This window comes from Lagenorhynchus albirostris, chromosome X (assembly GCF_949774975.1).
Source record: "Lagenorhynchus albirostris chromosome X, mLagAlb1.1, whole genome shotgun sequence".
Classification (NCBI taxonomy): domain Eukaryota; kingdom Metazoa; phylum Chordata; class Mammalia; order Artiodactyla; family Delphinidae; genus Lagenorhynchus; species Lagenorhynchus albirostris.
Window position 1 is genome coordinate 85,317,972 of NC_083116.1, and position 17,150 is coordinate 85,335,121.

The 17,150-nt window shown below is 36.8% G+C and overlaps 1 protein-coding gene across 7 annotated transcripts in view; it reads left to right on the forward strand.

The window, feature by feature from the left end:
- The window catches only part of FAM120C (family with sequence similarity 120 member C), a 135,282-nt gene that overhangs the window by 27,812 nt on the left and 90,320 nt on the right, over window positions 1-17,150 (forward strand). For 6 of the 7 annotated variants that reach the window (XR_009538562.1, XR_009538563.1, XM_060138507.1 and 3 more), the window contains exons 3-4: window positions 1,138-1,220; window positions 5,661-5,789. Coding sequence is in view for 4 of the 7 variants with exons in the window: in XM_060138507.1 (XP_059994490.1) it covers window positions 1,138-1,220; window positions 5,661-5,789 (212 nt within the window). In the remaining 3 variants the exon portion in view is untranslated. The remainder of the gene's footprint in view (window positions 1-1,137; window positions 1,221-5,660; window positions 5,790-17,150) is intronic. The other variant, XR_009538564.1, reaches the window with a different exon arrangement.

Below are 17,150 nucleotides of genomic sequence, written 5' to 3' on the forward strand. Positions count from 1 at the left end.
TCTGCATGCCGAACACTGTGCTTTTGGGCTTCTTAAACTCAGCATGTTTGTCTTATAAATTAATACAGGATATTCCAGAACATTATTTTGGTTCCTATAAAACTTTTTCTTTCGTTACATTCTATAAGTATTTTATGCAGAGTACCATCTTAGGCCAAAATATCTTACTAGCCCTAGACAACTTTGGTTTCCTACTCAGAGCATTAGCATTTCTTACCCACTGTCTAAATTTAGGTCAAGAACACAAATCATTCTGTATCTTTTTCTTTTTTTTTCTGTTGTGCTAACATTTTATTATGAAAATTCCCAAAAGTACAGCAAAATTGCAAGAATTTTGCTATGAAAATCCTATATCTACCACCTCTATTCTGCCATTAACATTTTACTATACTTGCTTTATCATATATCTGTCCATTCTATCCATCATCAATCTTTCTTTTAAAGGAGTATTTCAAAGTAAATTGCAGAGTGTTGATTATGTTTCGAGTTGGTTTTCCAAGTACTGACAGCATGAAGGTTAATATCTTGTCTTAGGTGTGACCTCTGTTTATAATCCCAAAGGATTTGAGCTTGGATAATCTAGTGGAGTCAGCACAAGTTTTGGAATTAGGCCTTGGACAAATCACTGAAGTTACACCTTCCTGGTTTCAGTTTCCTCATCTGTGAAATGGAATAATAATACTTCACAGTGCTATTGATAAGGTTAAATGAAATAAGATATATAAAATACCCAGCACTTAGTAGGCAGTGAGTAATTGGTGGCTGTTATTATAAAAGGCAGCATGACTGGGTGACAGAAAATAGCATGGACTTTGGAGTCAAACATTCCTAGCTTCTTATCCTGGTGTGGGCACTTATTAGATGTGGCCCCTTGGGCAAAGTCACCAGACTTGCTCAAACCTCAGTTTCCTTATCTATAAACTGGAGGTAATAATATTTACACAGTTATTATAAAGATGATATACATAATGCATGTGAAACATAGTAGGTAATCAAACATAGTTACTGTAGTTGTTACATTAAGAATATAGACCTATGTGAATTATTTGATTGTTTTCTCTCCCAGAAGTCCTTTCATGGCCTGGAGGTTCTAAGAAAACATTTGTACAGTCAATAAATGACAAATATACTTTATAGGTAACCACATTCTCCCAGATGAGGACCTGGCCGCTTTTCACTGGAGCCTCTTGGGACCAGAACATCCCCTTGCATCACTTAAGGTAACGTGACCCATTTCCTGCCTGTACATCAGGTTTTGATTGGAGTTTTGGTAGAATAAATATCTTTCATTAGGCTTAAAATATTTCAGACACTTATAGACAAAAACTTTATAATTATGATCAATACCCTTAAAAAGGAAAAACTCAGTTTTCCACCTAATGTGTAGGGAAAAATCCAGTTATTCCCTCCTATGTCTTTCTTTCCTGTGTTTCTCCTTTACTCCCATACTACTACCGCACTCACACAGAACACTTCACTTCTGACACTTCTGGTCACTAAACATGTGGGGGTTTTTCCCTGCACAAAACAGTTTTCTGTGACACCAGCTGGGTGTCCTACAATTTAACTCAATTCTAACACCAACTACCTGAAGATAGTGTCAGATCACACAAGTTAAGGACTCAGTTCCACAAGACTTCCCCCCCACTTCAGACACCATTCACAAGCCCAGGTTATCACCTGTGCTTACGACCAACCAACTAACTATAGATTAGAGGTTCCAGTGACCCCCTTCCCAGGTTCAATTAATTTGTTAAAGCACCTCATAGAACTCAGGGAAATACTTACTTACATATATCACTTTATTAAAGGATATGATAAAAGGATGGAGATGAACAACTAGATGAAGAGATACATAGGGTGAGGTGTGGGAGGATCCCAAGCACAGGAGCCTATGTCCCCATGGAGTTGGGGTACATCACCCTCCCGGTACATGGATGTGTTCACCAACCTGGAAGCTCTCCAAAACCTGTACTTTTGGGATTTTATGGAGGCTTTATCATGTAGGCATGATTGATCATTAACTCCATTTTTAGCCCTTCTCCCTTCTCTAGACAATGGGGGTGGGGCTGAAAATTCCAAGCTTCTAATCATGGCTTGGTCTTACCAGTGACCAGCCCTCATCCAGGAGCCCACCCAGAGTCACCTCATTAGAGGAAGAGATGCTCCTAGTGCTCTTACCACTTAGGAAATTACAAGAGTTTTAGGTGCTCTATGCCAGGAACTGGGGTCAGAGAACAATGTATATTTTCTATTATCTCACACCCTTATTATCTTAAGGATTCATACGAACCTATGAAGAAAAATACTAATACCCCAATAAATGAAGTAATGAGCAAAGGACAGAAGCAGACAATTCACAAAAGAGGAACTAGAGTGGCCAATAATATGAGTGGGTGTTAAACCTCACTGGTGATCAGAGATGCAAATTAAATGAGCAGTGTGATCTTTTTTTTTAACCTAAGGGTTTAGCAAATATTGAAAAATTAGTCTACCCGCTACTACTGAGGCTGTGTTGAGACTGGTGCTCTCATACATTTCTGGAGGTAGTGTAAGCTTTTGGTGGTATTATATTTCCCTAGTTCTTTCAGTCTCCTAGACTATTTCACACCTTTTCCTCTCTCCTTAAGCCTCTAATGCTCCCTCCTCCCTGCTCACTCTCAGCTCATAACTTGGCTTCCTGTTTCACTGAGAAAATTGAAGCAATGGGAAGAGAACTTACACCAGTTCCCACCCTTTCATCTTCTCACCTGCATGCTTTGCCCGCCTCAGATGACCTGTCCATGTTCCTGCCTAAGGCCAACCCCTCTACTCTTATGCTGGATCCATCCCCCATTGCTAACTTCTTTTTTTTAATATAAATTTATTTATTTATTTTTGGGTCTTCGTTACTGTGCACGGGCTTTCTCTAGTTGCGGCAAGCGGAGGCTACTCTTCGTTGTGGTGCGCAGGCTTCTCATTGCGGTGGCTTCTCTTGTTGCAGAGCATGGGCTCTAGGCACGTGGGCTTCAGTAGCTGTGGCACACGGGCTCAGTAGTTGTGGCTCGTGGACTGTAGAGCACAGGCTCAGTAGTTGTGGCGCACGGACTTAGTTGCTCTGCGGCATGTGTGATCTTCCCGGACCAGGGCTTGAACCCGTGTCCCCTGCATTGACAGGTGGATTCTTAACCACTGCACCACCAGGGAAGTCCCCCCCATTGATAACTTAAGGGCATCACTTCAGCAGTTCTCCCCTCTTTCTCCCACATCATCAGTTTCCCTCTGTTATTGGCTCTTTCCCATCAGATGCATAAGCATGCAGCCATCTTAAAAAATAAAACAAAACCTGCCCTTGACTTCACTCCCTCCACCCAAGCTACTGATCCATATTTCTTCTTCCCTTATAGAAGACTCTTCTAGAGAGTTGTCAAGGCTTTAGCTGTTTACTATCCCCTTTCCATGTTCTGTCTTCAATTTGCTTTGCTGAAATTGTTCTCAACAAATTCACCATGACCATGATGTTAATAAATCCAATGGCCAGGTCTCAGTTTTCATCTTACTTGACCAGTCAGCAGCATATGACCCAGTTGCTCACTCTCTCTTTCTTAAAACATGTTCTTCACTTGGCTTTAAGGACACCACTCTCTTGTAGTTTCCTACCTACTTCACTGGCTGCTGCTTCTGTCTCCTTTGCTGCTTCCTTGTCTTGTCTATTCCTTAACTTTGGAGTGTCCCAGAGTTCTATCCTCAGTCCCTTCTCTTTTCTATCCACACGTGCTGCCTTGGTGATTGATCTCATCTAGTCTCGTGACTTTAAATACCATCTGTCCATTGATGAGTCCTAAATGTATGTCTCCAGCTTTGACCTCCCCTTTGAACTCCAGCTTCTAATATCTAATGGCCTACTAAATATCTCAAAGAAACATGTCCAAATGGAAACTCCTGATCTTTCCTCTAAACCTCTTCCTTCCACAGCCTTCACTAATTTTCATTAATGGCAACCTTATCCTTCCAGTTGCTCAGCCTAAAAGCCTTGGAGTCATCCTTGACTTCTCTCTTTCTCATGCTCCATATCTCCTCTTGTCAGCAAATACCATCAGTTCTTCCTTCAGAATATATCCACTTCTCACCATTTTCACAGCTACTACCTTGGTCAAGCCACCATTCTTGCCTGGATTATTATAACACTTTACTAACTGTTGCTCTTCTCTTGCACTCTTTCTTGCTCCGCCCCCTGGCCCCAAATCTATTCCTAATACAACAGCCAGAGTCATTTTAAAACCTGACTCCAATCATGTCACTTCTCTTTTCAAAATTCTCCAATGGCTCTTTATGTCACTCACCTAATCTTTACCATGGCCTACAAAGCCCTGTACTGTCTGGCCCTCTGGTACAGCTCTGATCTCATCTTCCCTTTTCTTTTGCTCATAGAACCTTTGCACTCACCATTCCCTCTGCTTGGAATGCATTTTCCTCCCACATAGATATTTCCTCACTCCTATAGGTTCTCTCAAATGTTCTTTTCTCAGAGTGACCTTTCCTGACACCCTGTTTAAAATTACATGCCCTGCCCCACACACAGTTGCATTCCCTACCCCCTTCTCTGCTGAGATTTTCTCCATAGCACTTATCTACATCTAGCACACTATACGTTTTACTTATTCTGTTTGTTTGACTCCCCTTACCCCATCCCAACACACCTACACTAGAATTTAAGCTCCCTTGAGGGCAGGGAGTTTTGTCTATCTTGTTCACTGCTGTATCCCTGATGCCTAGGACAGTGCCTGGCACACAGTAGGCAGTAAATATTTGTTGAAGGAAGGAATGATTATTTGGCTAAATAATTTATATAAAAAGCCTTAAAGAAGTTTATAGCCTTTTACTCAGTAATTACCATTCTAGGAAGCTTGTAATTAAATAATTGGAAGGTGGACAACAAATCATACCTACATTTCATCACAGCATTTAAAAAACCCTTATTTAAAAAAATTTCAAGCATCACAAAAGTAGAAAAAATAATATAATAATATAGTCAACCATCACTATAACATCTTCCAGATCCAACAGTTATTAAGATGTGGCCACACTTGCTGGGTTATTTTGTTGTTGTTGCTGTTGCTAATGTATTTTAAAACAAATGCCAGACCTTAAGTCATTTCACTCTCACGTTCTTTGATATGCATCTCTAAAACATATGGATATTTTCTTACATAAGCACAATGCCATTATTACTCCTAACAAAATTAATGATAATTTCTTGGTATCATCTTAATAACTAGTCCATTTTTAGATTTTCCTGATTGTCTCACAAAGGCCTTTTTGTGGTTAGTTCAAATCAGGATCCAAACATGGTCCACACATTACAACATTACCTTTAATAGCAAAAATTTGGAGGCGGCCAAAATGTATCATGAAAGAAAACTGATTAATTATGGCAGTGTCATAAAACAGTGGTTATCTTTGTAGTGGGATAATTGCTGCTATGGTTTTGTCTTTCTTTATACTTTTCAATCTTGGTTCCAAGTGTTCTGTACTGAAAATTAGAGGGAAGACTAAAAAGATTTTAACTGTCTCTCAGTGAATTAACTGAATTTGAATTCTGTATCTCACCCCTGTCTCACCCTTTTTCTTAGTGACCCATCTTTGATATCAGTGTGCCTGGCTTATCTTCCTTCTTCTAGGTCAGAGCTCATCAGCTGGTTCTTCCTCCCTGTGATGTGGTAATCAAGGCTGTTTCTGAGTATGTTAGTTCCATCAAAGACCCCTCAAACCTGGATGTGGTTGGGAAGGATGTTTTCAAACAGTCTCAGGTGAGCTAGCCTCTCCCTTCCTAAAAATGGCCAGTTTTCTTACCTTCACAAATACCACCAACAGATCTGATCTTTTTTGTGTTGCCTACCTCCTCTCCTCCTAGCTGCTTATCTTCTCTCTGCTTATAGACTGGAGCCTCAAAGTTTCTTTTAGAAAACATCACTAGGCCTGGATTTAAAGGATTGTTTACCTTTTTTCCACTGATTATTAAAGTTATATAAGCTCATCCTAGAAGATTTAGAAAATGTCACTTATGATCTCATTAACCAGAAACAACTTGCTATAGTTATCACTCTGGCATATATCCTTCCCTTTTTTCTTTTTTTGTTTCAGTGTATATTTTAATGTGAAGGAGGTCTTGCTTATTGAAGGATAATGGATACTGAAAAAGACTACTTAAGTAGGTCCATTTAAAGCAAGAATCAATGTTTCATCGTTAATAGTGAAAAAGGGGCTCAACTGGGATTTTGTCTTGTGAAATGAAACTAAAAGTTAGGAAAATAAGTTAGTTTTATTTTTTTAAATTTCATCTATATTTACACTCTGGGTTTTTCAGTTTTATTTTTTAAATTAACATACAATAAAACTCACTTTTGCATCTGTGTGTAGGTAGTTACACAAATTTTTAACACATGTATAGATTTATGTAGCCAACATCACAATCAGGATCAGAACAGTTGAACCACCCCCAAAATTTCTCATGCTTTCCCTTTGCAGTCACATCCAAACTCATCCCTAATCCATGGAAACTACCAGTCTATTCTCTGTCATAGTTATATCTTAGAGAATAGCATGTAAACGAAATCATAGAGTATGTAATCTTTTGAGAATGGCATTTTGCATTCAACATAACGCCTTTGAGATTGTTCTAAATTGTTGCATGTTGCGTGTATGGATAATTCATTCCTTTTTATTGCCAAGTAGTATACATTGTGTGGCTATACCACAGTTTGTTTATGCATTCACCCTTAGAGGATATTTGAGTTGTTTCCAATTTTTGGTGGTTTGAATAGAGCTTCTATAAACATTTCTGTACAGGTTTTTGTATGAACATAAGTTTTCATTTCCCTACTGTAAATACCTAGCAATGGGATTTCTGGGTCGTATGGTAAGTATATGTTTAACTGTAACTTCATAAGACTCTGCCAAACCGTTTTCCAGAGTGGCTATTCCATTCCTTACCAGCACTTGTTATTGTTGGTATTGTTATTGTTACTATTAGTCATTCTAACAGCTATGTAGTGGTAGTTCATCATAATTTTAATTTGCATTTCTCAAATGACTAATGACGAACATTTTTTTTCTTGTGCTTATTTACCATCCATATATCCTTTCTGGTGAATGGTCTGTTCATGAACAGTCTTTTGCCCATTTTTTAACTGGGTTGTTTGATTACTTACTGTTGAGTTTCGAGAGTTCTTTATATATTCTGCATACTAGACCTTTGTCAGATATCTGGTTTGCAAATATTTTCCCCCAGTCTGTAGTTTGTCTTTACATTCTTTTAACAGTGTCTTTTGCAAAGCAAAAGTTTTCAATTTTTATTAATTTATAACTTTTATGGATCATGCTTTTGGTGTCATGTCTAAGAACTCTTTGCCTAACTGCAGGCACAATAATATTGTCCTGTTTTCTTCTAAGAATTATATAGTTTTACATTTTACATTTAGAACAAATCATCCATTTTGAGTTCATATTTTTAGAAGTGTGAGGTGTTTTGTTTTGTTTTTGCATATGGATGTTCAATTGTTTCAACAAAGTTTGGTGAAAAGACTCTTCTTTCTCCATTGAATTGCCTTTGTCAAAAATCAGTTGTCTGTATTTGTGTGGATGTATTTCTGGACTGTATTCTGTTCAGTTGTCCTATGTATCTATCTCTTTTGAAATAGCACACTGTTTTGAATCCTGTAGCTCTATGGTAAGACTTAAGATTGGGTGGTGATTCCTCTAATTTTATTCTTCTTTTTCAAAATTATTTTGTCTATTTAAGTTCATTTTTCTTTCCATATACATTTTAGAATAAAATTGTCTATATCTACAAAAAATCCTGGTGGGTTTTAATTGGAATTCCTTTAAATATATACATGAATTTGGTGAGTCTTCAAATCCATGAATATGATATACCTCTGCATTTATTTATTTGTCTTTGATTTAGTTCATCAGTGCTTTATAGTTTTCAGCTTATGTCTTATACATTGTTTTATATTTATACTTAAGTATTTCATATTGCAGGCACCTATTATAAAGGATATTGTTTTGTTTATTTCAGTTTCTAATTGTTTGTTGCTAGTATATAGAAATATGATTGATTTTTGTTTGTTGACCTTGTATGCTGAAACCTTTCTAAACTCACTAGGAGCTTTTTGGTAGGTTTCTTGGTATTTTCTGTATAGGTGATCATGTTGTCAGTGAATAGGGACAATTTTAGTACTTTCTTTTCCAGTCTGTATGCCCTTTTTTTTCCTTGACTTACTGCACTATCTAGGATTTCTAAACAGTGTTGAATAGGACTACTGAGAGAGGATATCCTTGTCTTGTTCCTGATATTTGGGGAAAGCATTCAGTCAGCATTAAGTATAATGATAGGTTTTGTAGATGCATGTTATTAGGTTGAGGAAGATCTCTTCTATTCCTAGTTTACTGAAAGTTCTTATCATTAATGGATGCTGTATTTTGTCAAATGTATTTTTGTATGTCTATTGATAGGATCATGTGCTTTTTCTTCTTTAGTCCATTGATTTTTGAATATTGAGCCATCCTTGCATTCCCAAGATATGGCAAAAATGTATTATTCTTTTTTTACATTGTTGGATATAAATTACTAGTATTTCATTGAGTATTTTTATATGTATTTTCATGAGGAATATTGGACTGTAGTTTTTATGTGTGTGTGTTTTCTTTGTTTGATTTTGATATCAGGGTAATGCAGGACTCATAAAATGTATTGGCAAGTATTCCTTCCTCTTCCATTTTTTGGAAGAGATTGTGTAGAATTGGTGTTTTTCTTCTTTAATTGTTTGGTAGAATTTTCCAGTGATGTATCAGGCATGGATTTCTTTGAATTTATCTTGTTTAGGGTTTGCTGAGCATCTTTAATTTCTAAGTATATCTTTCACTAAATTTGAGAAGTTTTCAGCTATTATTATTCAAACAGATTTTCTGTTCCACATTCTCCTTTCCTCCTGTGACTACAATGGCACCAGTGTTTGACCTTTTGTTATTACCCCATAGATACTTGAGACTCTGTTTTTTAAAAAATTATTTTCCTCTCTGTTTTTCACACTGGATAATTTCTATGGATTCATCATTAACTTTGTTGATTCTTTCCTTGGCCATCTCTTTTCTTTTTCTTTAAATTTTTTTTTATTGGAGTATAGTTGCTTTACAATGTTGTGTTAGTTTCAGGTGTACAGCAAACTGAATCAGTAATACATATACATATATCCACACTTTTTTAGATTCTTTTCCCATATAAACCATTACAGAGTATTGAGTAGAGTTCCCTGTGCTATACAGTAGGTCCTTATTAATTATCTATTTTATATATATTAGTGTGTATATGTCAGTCCCAATCTCCTAATTTATCCCTCCCTGCCTTTCACCTTTGGTAACAATAAGTTTTTCTACATCTGTGACTTGGTTTCTGTTTTTTAAATAAGTTCATTTGTACCATTTTTTTAGATTCCACATGTAAACAATATCATATGATATTTGTCTTTCTCTGTCTTACTTCACTTAGTATGATAATCTCTAGGTCCATCCATGTTGCTGCAAATGGCATTATTTCATTCTTTTTTATGGCTGAGTAATATTCCATTGAATATATGTGCCACATCTTCTTTATCCATTCCTCTGCCGATGGACATTTAGGTTGCTTTCATGTCTTAGCTATTGTAAATAGTGCTGCAGTGAACATTGGGGTGCATGTATCTTTTTGAATTATGGTTTTCTCTGGATATATGCCCAGGAGTGGGATTACTGGATCATATGGTAGTTCTATTTTTAGTTTTTGAAGGAACCTCCATACTGTTCTCCATAATGGTTGTACCAATTTACATCCCCACCAACAGTGTAGGAGGGTTCCTTTTCCTCCACACCCTCTCCAGCATTTATTATTTGTAGATTTTTTGATGATGACCATTCTGACCAGTGTGAGGTGATACCTCATTGTAGTTTTGATTTGCATTTCTCTGATAATTAGTGATGTTGAGCATTTTTTAACGTGCTTTTTGGCCATCTGTATGTCTTCTTTGGAGAAATGTCTATTTAGATCTTCCACCCATTTTTTGACTGGTTGTTTGTTTTCTGATATTGAGCTGCATGTGCTGCTTGTATTGGGTTGGCAAAAAGTTCACTCAGGTTTTTCCGTAAGATGTTACAGAAAAACCCGAGCAAACTTTTTGCCAACACAGTATACTTTGGAGATTAATCCCTTGTTGGTCGCTTCTTTTGCAAATATTTTCTCCCATTCTGTGGGTTATTTTTTGTTTTGTTTATGGTTTCCTTTGCTGTGCAAAAGCTTTTAAGTTTCATTAGGTCCCATTTTGGTTTTTATTTTCATTACTTCAGGAGGTGGATCAAAAAAGATGGCTGCAATTTATGTCAGAGAGTGTTCTGCCTGTGTTTTCCTCTAAGAGTTTTTTAGTATCCTATCTTACATTTAGGTCTTTAATCCATTTTGAGTTTATTTTTGTGTATGGTGTTAGGGAGTGTTCTAACTTCATTCTTTTACATGTAGCTGTCCAGTTTTCCCAGCACCACTTATTGAAGTTGGTCATCTCTTTTCTGCTGTAGAACCCATCCAATGAGGTTTTTTTTTTTTAATTCTGACTATTGTATTTTTTTTCAGGTTATTTATTTTTTTAAAAAAATTATTTATTTTATTTTTGGCTGTGTTGGGTCTTAGTTGTGGTGTGCGGGCTTCTCTCTAGTTGTGGTGTGTGGGCTCAGTAGTTGCAGCGCGTGGGCTTAGCTGCCCCACAGCATGTGTGGGATCTTAGTTCCCCAACAGGGATTGAACCCATGTCCCCTTAACCACTGGACCACCACGGAAGTCCCTGAGTTTGTTTCTTTTTGTTTTGTGTTTTAATTTTTATTTTATAGTGGAGTATAGTTTTTTTATTTTTATTTTTTTAACTCTTTATTTTATATTGGAGTAGAGGTGACTAACAATGTTGCATTAGTTTCAGGTGTACAGTAAAGTGATTCAGTTATACATATACATGTAGCTATTCTTTTTCAAATTCTTTTCCCATTTAGGTTGTTACATAACATTGAGCAGAGTTCCCTGTGTTATACAGTACGAGTATTGTATTTTAAATTCTAAAGTTTCCGTTTGGTTCTTCTTTTTTTTTTTAACATCTTTATTGGAGTATAATTTCTTTACAATGGTGTGTTAGTTTCTGCTTTATAACAAAGTGAATCAGCTATACATATACATATGTTCCCATATCGCTTCCCTCTTGCATCTCCCTCCCTCCCACCCTCCCTATCCCACCCCTCTAGGTGGTCACAAAGCACCGAGCTGTTCTCCCTGTGCTATGCGGCTGTTTCCCACTAGCTATCTATTTTACATTTGGTAGTGTATATATGTCCATGCCACTCTCTCACTTTGTCACAGCTTACCCTTCCCCCTCCCCATATCCTCAAGTCCATTCTCTAGTAGGTCTGTGTCTTTATTCCCATCTTACCCCTAGGTTCTTCATGACATATTTTGTTTTTTAGATTCCATATATATGTGTTAGCATACGGTATTTGTTTTTCTCTTTCTGATTTACTTCACTCTGTATGACAGACTCTAGGTCCATCCACCTCACTACAAATAACTCAATTTCGTTTCTTTTCATTTGGCTCTTCTTTATGTATTATCTTTCTTTGCTGAGATTTTCTTATTTTTTTTAGTTTTAAATTATTTATTCTTATTTTAAACCTACTCAAAGAATGTTTTTCTCTGGGTAAAAGAGAAGCAGTGAGGATAAACACAAGCAAAATTTTATGCTTAGCAATTACAGAATTTAAACAGTGGAATGACAGTCTTTTTCAGCGTCCTGACATTTAGGTCGAATTGATTTTGATTTTATGTCTGCTAAATATCACCTACTACGTATATATTTTTTTAAAGTAGAGTTGAGAATTAAAGTGAATAGAGAAAAAGTGTGATCTAGGAGAAAGGTCCTAAGGTCTACTTATTTTTGCTGAGATTATCTATCTTTCTGTTTCAAAAGTGTTTCTCCTACCTTCAAGCATTTTTATAAAGCTGCATAATGTCTTTGTCAGATAAGTTCAACGTGTGTGTCATCTCAGTGTAGGCATATATTGATTATTTCCATGCAATTTAAGATTTTCCTGGTTATGCCCAGGCCAAGTAAATTTGGATTGGACATTTTGAATATTATGTTTTGAGGTTCCTAGTCTTATTTCAGTATAGTCGGGAATGTTGACAGTTTTGTTTTAAGAGGCAATTGACCCATTTAAGTTCAGACCACAAGTTCTCACCATCCTACTGTGGGCCTTGGTTTCAATGTCAGTGCAGTTTTCAAAGCCTTTGCAAACCTATTTGGATCAGTCCCATGAACGCCACCCAGTTGCCAGTCTGGGACTTGGGCAGTGGTTTATCTGTTCAGTTCTCAGAGTCTGTGGTCTGCTGTTTTAAGTGTCAGATCCACACATGTGCTGCTCCCTCTTTGCAATCCCTTCAGTACTTCCCAGTTCATCGGGCCACCCTTTTTCAGCATCTAGGGCCAAGCAGCAGGAGGACAGAGAAAAAGCATTGAAGGCTCACTCCACCCTACTGAGACCACTGCTTCTCTGATCAGAGAGGAAGTTTCCTCATTCAGAGATTGAGCTTCCCGCTATTCCCCTATTGCCACTGCTGCCACCACAGGTTTGCTTCAGGCTGGCACACATGAGAACAGAAAAAAGGAAAAGAAAAATGGGGGTATTTCCATACATTTTCTTGAGTTTTCAGAGACCCTTTTCCCACTCTTCAAGCCAGAACTGGACTAGGGTTTCTCCTGGAGCTCTCTCCACATCAGTGGACGCTTCCAGATTTCAGGCTGCATTGTGTCCACACCAGGGGACATTGGAGAAAAAAGAAATGCTAAAATCACCCTTGGTTTGGTGGTACTTCGAATTCTGGTCTTCTTCCCAGAGTCTTCAAATAGTGGCTCCTGGTTTCTGTAACTACCTTCAGTGGGAACAAATTGGAGGGTACTTACCCCATCTTATCCAGAATGGAAACCTCTCTATAGATGTTTTTAAATGAATAAAAAATGAAATCAGTGTTTGATTTTGGGGGCATTAAGTTTTCCTAACAAAATTTTGTGATAGCCCTGTCTAACACCCACTAGTTCACATTTAACTTTCTGGCACAATCATAAAGAGTGTTTTGTGTTTTTTTTTAATAAAAAGTATACTTGGGCTTTATTTTCCCAAAAGGCTTACATTCTGTTGATATTCAAATCATTCTCTTTTCAAGTGTCTTGCCTGCCATCATCTTTCATAATTCTCTCTTCCACCACTGATGAACACTAACTGCAACAGATCCTCATTGGTCTGTGGCTTCTACTATGATGTGAGCAGTCCTCTATCATGTCCCTTGACTATAGGAAGTCCTGACCTTTATGACAGATTTGCTCATTCACTTTGTTACTTTGCATTGCACTCTCAGCTGTTTTCATGAGATGATTAGGAAGAGAGTGACTCACAAAAAGAGAAATTGACATGTTGGGTAGGGAGAGATCCTAGTGTTAAGTAGGGGATACTGTTTAGATGGAGAATAAATTTTCCTTCCAATTTTTTATTGTGGTAAAATACACGTAAAATTTACCATCTTAACCATTATAAATATACAGTTGAGTGGTATTAATTACATTCATAATATTGTGCAACCATCACCATCATTCATCCCCATAACTCTTTTTATCTTGTAAAACTGAAACTGTACCCATTAAATGATAACTCCCCATTCTCTCCTTCCTCCCAGCCCCTGGCAACCACCATTCTACTTTTGGCCTCTGATTTTGACTACTTTACATACTTCATATAAGTGGAATTATACAATATATATTTTTGCAACAGGCTTATTTCACTTAGCATAATGTCCTCAAGGTTCTTCCATGTTGTAGCATGTATCAGAATTTCCTTCTCTTTTAAGACTGAATAATATTCCATTGTATATAAATGTAGGAAAAGTTTTGTAAGTGCTCAATTGAGTGGTGAATATTTTTAATGTTATAGCTTTTGCTTCCCTTTGTAGCTTCATGAGTTTTGGAACTTGGATAATGACTATTCTTAATAACAAGAATCCACTTTTCACTAAACAAAACAAAACAAAATTTTTTAATAGAGACTTTGCTTCTAATTCCACCCTAAATGTTTCACAGTATTTCCTAGTCCTCTTTATATGTATGTTTTGATGTGGTAGTCATCTCAGTGTAGTCATTTTTAGCCTGCTTTTTTCACTTAACATTATGTTTTAAGACATTTTTCTTTGTTGTATAATTTTCACAAACATTTTTAACAGTTATAGAATTATGAGAGCTCTTTTAACAAACATACAAAAACTGCTAGGTAATAGTGTCAAAGTATGGGGTTCTACTCTGCTACTTCTGGCCTCTGTGGATCTTTAAAAGAAAAGGGCAGGACTTAATTAAATATGATCATATATAAAATACTGAATGAACTTCTGTAGATAAGGTCCCATGTTAGACAGTAGGATATAAATGTGAATAAACCATTCTTTGTCCTCAGAGAACTTGAGGTTAAATGGGGAGGTAGAAGCAAATAAATAAGTACAACAAAGAAAAAAAACACAGTAAAGTTTTCACAGAAGGAGAGATTTCATAGAATTGGTGCCTCTTTAAGGAAGAGTAAATGTTTGCCTTTCAGGGCACAGAACAGAGTGGTACACTGAGGGAAGTACACATAATTCAGTATTTCAGGGTATTGGGCCATAGATCTATACTCACTGACATATAATAGTTTATAAGACATACTGTTAAGTGCAAAAAGCAATTTGAAAAACAATATGATAAGATTCCACTTATGTGAAAAAAGCAAAACCATATTGGTGTACATATATATGTGTGTGTGTAAACACAGCAAAAGTTATGACAGGACATATACCAAACTGGTAACAGTGGTCACTTTTGGGGAGGGGAGTGGGTACAGAGGTAGAGATATTAAGGAAGATTCTGTATATGGCTTGTATGTCTTAGGAGATTGTTTTTAGTTATTATTATGTGTTATTAAATATAATAGGGAAATAATAATGAATATATAAATAATGGAACCTTGATGCAATGGAATGTTATTTACATGTCATTCTGTAAGTCAGTAATTTGCAAACATTCTTTAGATTTGAAACCCTTTTTCAAACAATTATGTCCAATTTTTGAAAAAGGAGAGTGATATTTTGTTTCTAAGTGAGGCTGGAGGACCTGGAGATCTTGATATCTGTATTTGTGTGCCTGCATGCAGGCAAGTAAAGAGATCTGGAATGCTGTGTAGATCTTAGAGTGTTAACAATTACAAACTCTGAGAGATAAGATTATAACTGTTTAAATTTTTCTTTTTTATTATATCTTTTAATTTTCCTATAAAAAATAAGTGTTATAGTTAGGAGATGATTTTTTGTAGAAAATATTCAACACTGAGGCTATAGGGTGAATTGGGCACTCTCATGCACTGATGATGAGAGTATAACTTGAGACATCTGCTTTGGAAAGAGATTTAGTATCATGTGTCAAGAGTCTATGAAAATGACCATATCCTTTGACCTAGTAATTCCACTTCTAAGAATATGCCCTATGAAATAACCCAAGAAAATTATGTAAAAATATGCTCATCAGAGCATTATTTATAATGAGAAATTAGAAATGACTTTAATCTTATATTCTATTTGATGAAATAATATGAAGTTCATAAGTTATATTCAAGAGGATTTGAAAATTACATTGGAAAACGCTTAATAAGGAAAAGCCCCTTCTCAATCAGCCCCAACCCCGCAGAGGTAAACGGTATTTTCTATCACCATAGATAAGTTTCGCTTCTACTTGAACTTTATATTTACTCTTTTGTGTGTCTCTTCTTTCATTCATTATTATGTCTGAGATTAGTCCATGTTGTTGCATATATCAGTCCTTTGTTCTTTATTACTGCACAGTTTTTTATCATATGAATATGCCATAACTTATCCACTCTTCTGTTGATATACATTTGAGTTATTTCCAGTTTGGAGCTACTAAATAAAGCTGTTGTTAGTATTCTTGTTCATATTTTTTGGTGGACATATGTACTCATTTCTCCTGGATAAATACTTAGGAGTAGGATTGCTGTGCCATATGGCAAATATATGTTTAACATTATAAGAAACTGCCAGACTGTTTTCTCAACTCTACCAATATACATTCTTACAAGCAGTGTATTGGGATTCCAGTCACTCTATATCCTTGCCAGTGCTAGATATTTATAGTCTTTAATTTTAGCCATTCTGGTGGATATATAGTGATTTCACATTGTGGATTTTGTATATGTTTAAGAGGTTCTGGTTGTAATATTCATACCTTTTGAACCAATAATTCCACTTTGGGGACATTTTCATATGGACATAATCTGAAATCCAGAAAAACTTATACGTGCATATATGTTCTTTTCTGTGTAAGTTATAATAGCCAAATGTGAGAAATAACCTAAATGTCAGGTATTAGAGAAGTAGTTAAATAATTTATGATATATGTATAATGATAAAATATTCAGCCATTCAAAATTATCTTGTAGTGTAATGAAAGCAAGATATGAAATTGTACACAGAGTACGGTATCAACTATAGAAAAAATATGTGTATTAAAATAGACTAGCCAGGGCTTCCCTGGTGGCGCAGTGGTTGAGAGTCCGCCTGCCGATGCAGGGGACGCGGGTTCGTGCCCCGGTCCGGGAAGATCCCACATGCCGCGGAGCGGCTGGGCCCGTGAGCCATGGCCGCTAAGCCTGCGCATCCGGAGCCTGTGCTCCACAACGGGAGAGGCCACAACAGTGAGAGGCCCGCGTACCGCAAAAAAAAAAAAAAAAAAAATAGACTAGCCATACTTCAACAAAAAAATGTATTTTAAAACTTAGTGGAGGGCTTCCCTGGTGGTGCAGTGGTTAAGAATCCGCCTGCCAATGCAGGGGACACGGGTTCGAGCCCTGGTCCAGGAAGATCCCACATGTTGCGGAGCAAGTAAGCCCACGCGCCACAACTACTGAGCCTGCACTCTAGAGCCAGAGAGCCACAACTACTGAGTCCGCGTGCCACAACTACTGAAGCCCGTGCTCCTACAGCCTGAGCTCCGCACAAGAGAAGCCACTGCAATGAGAAG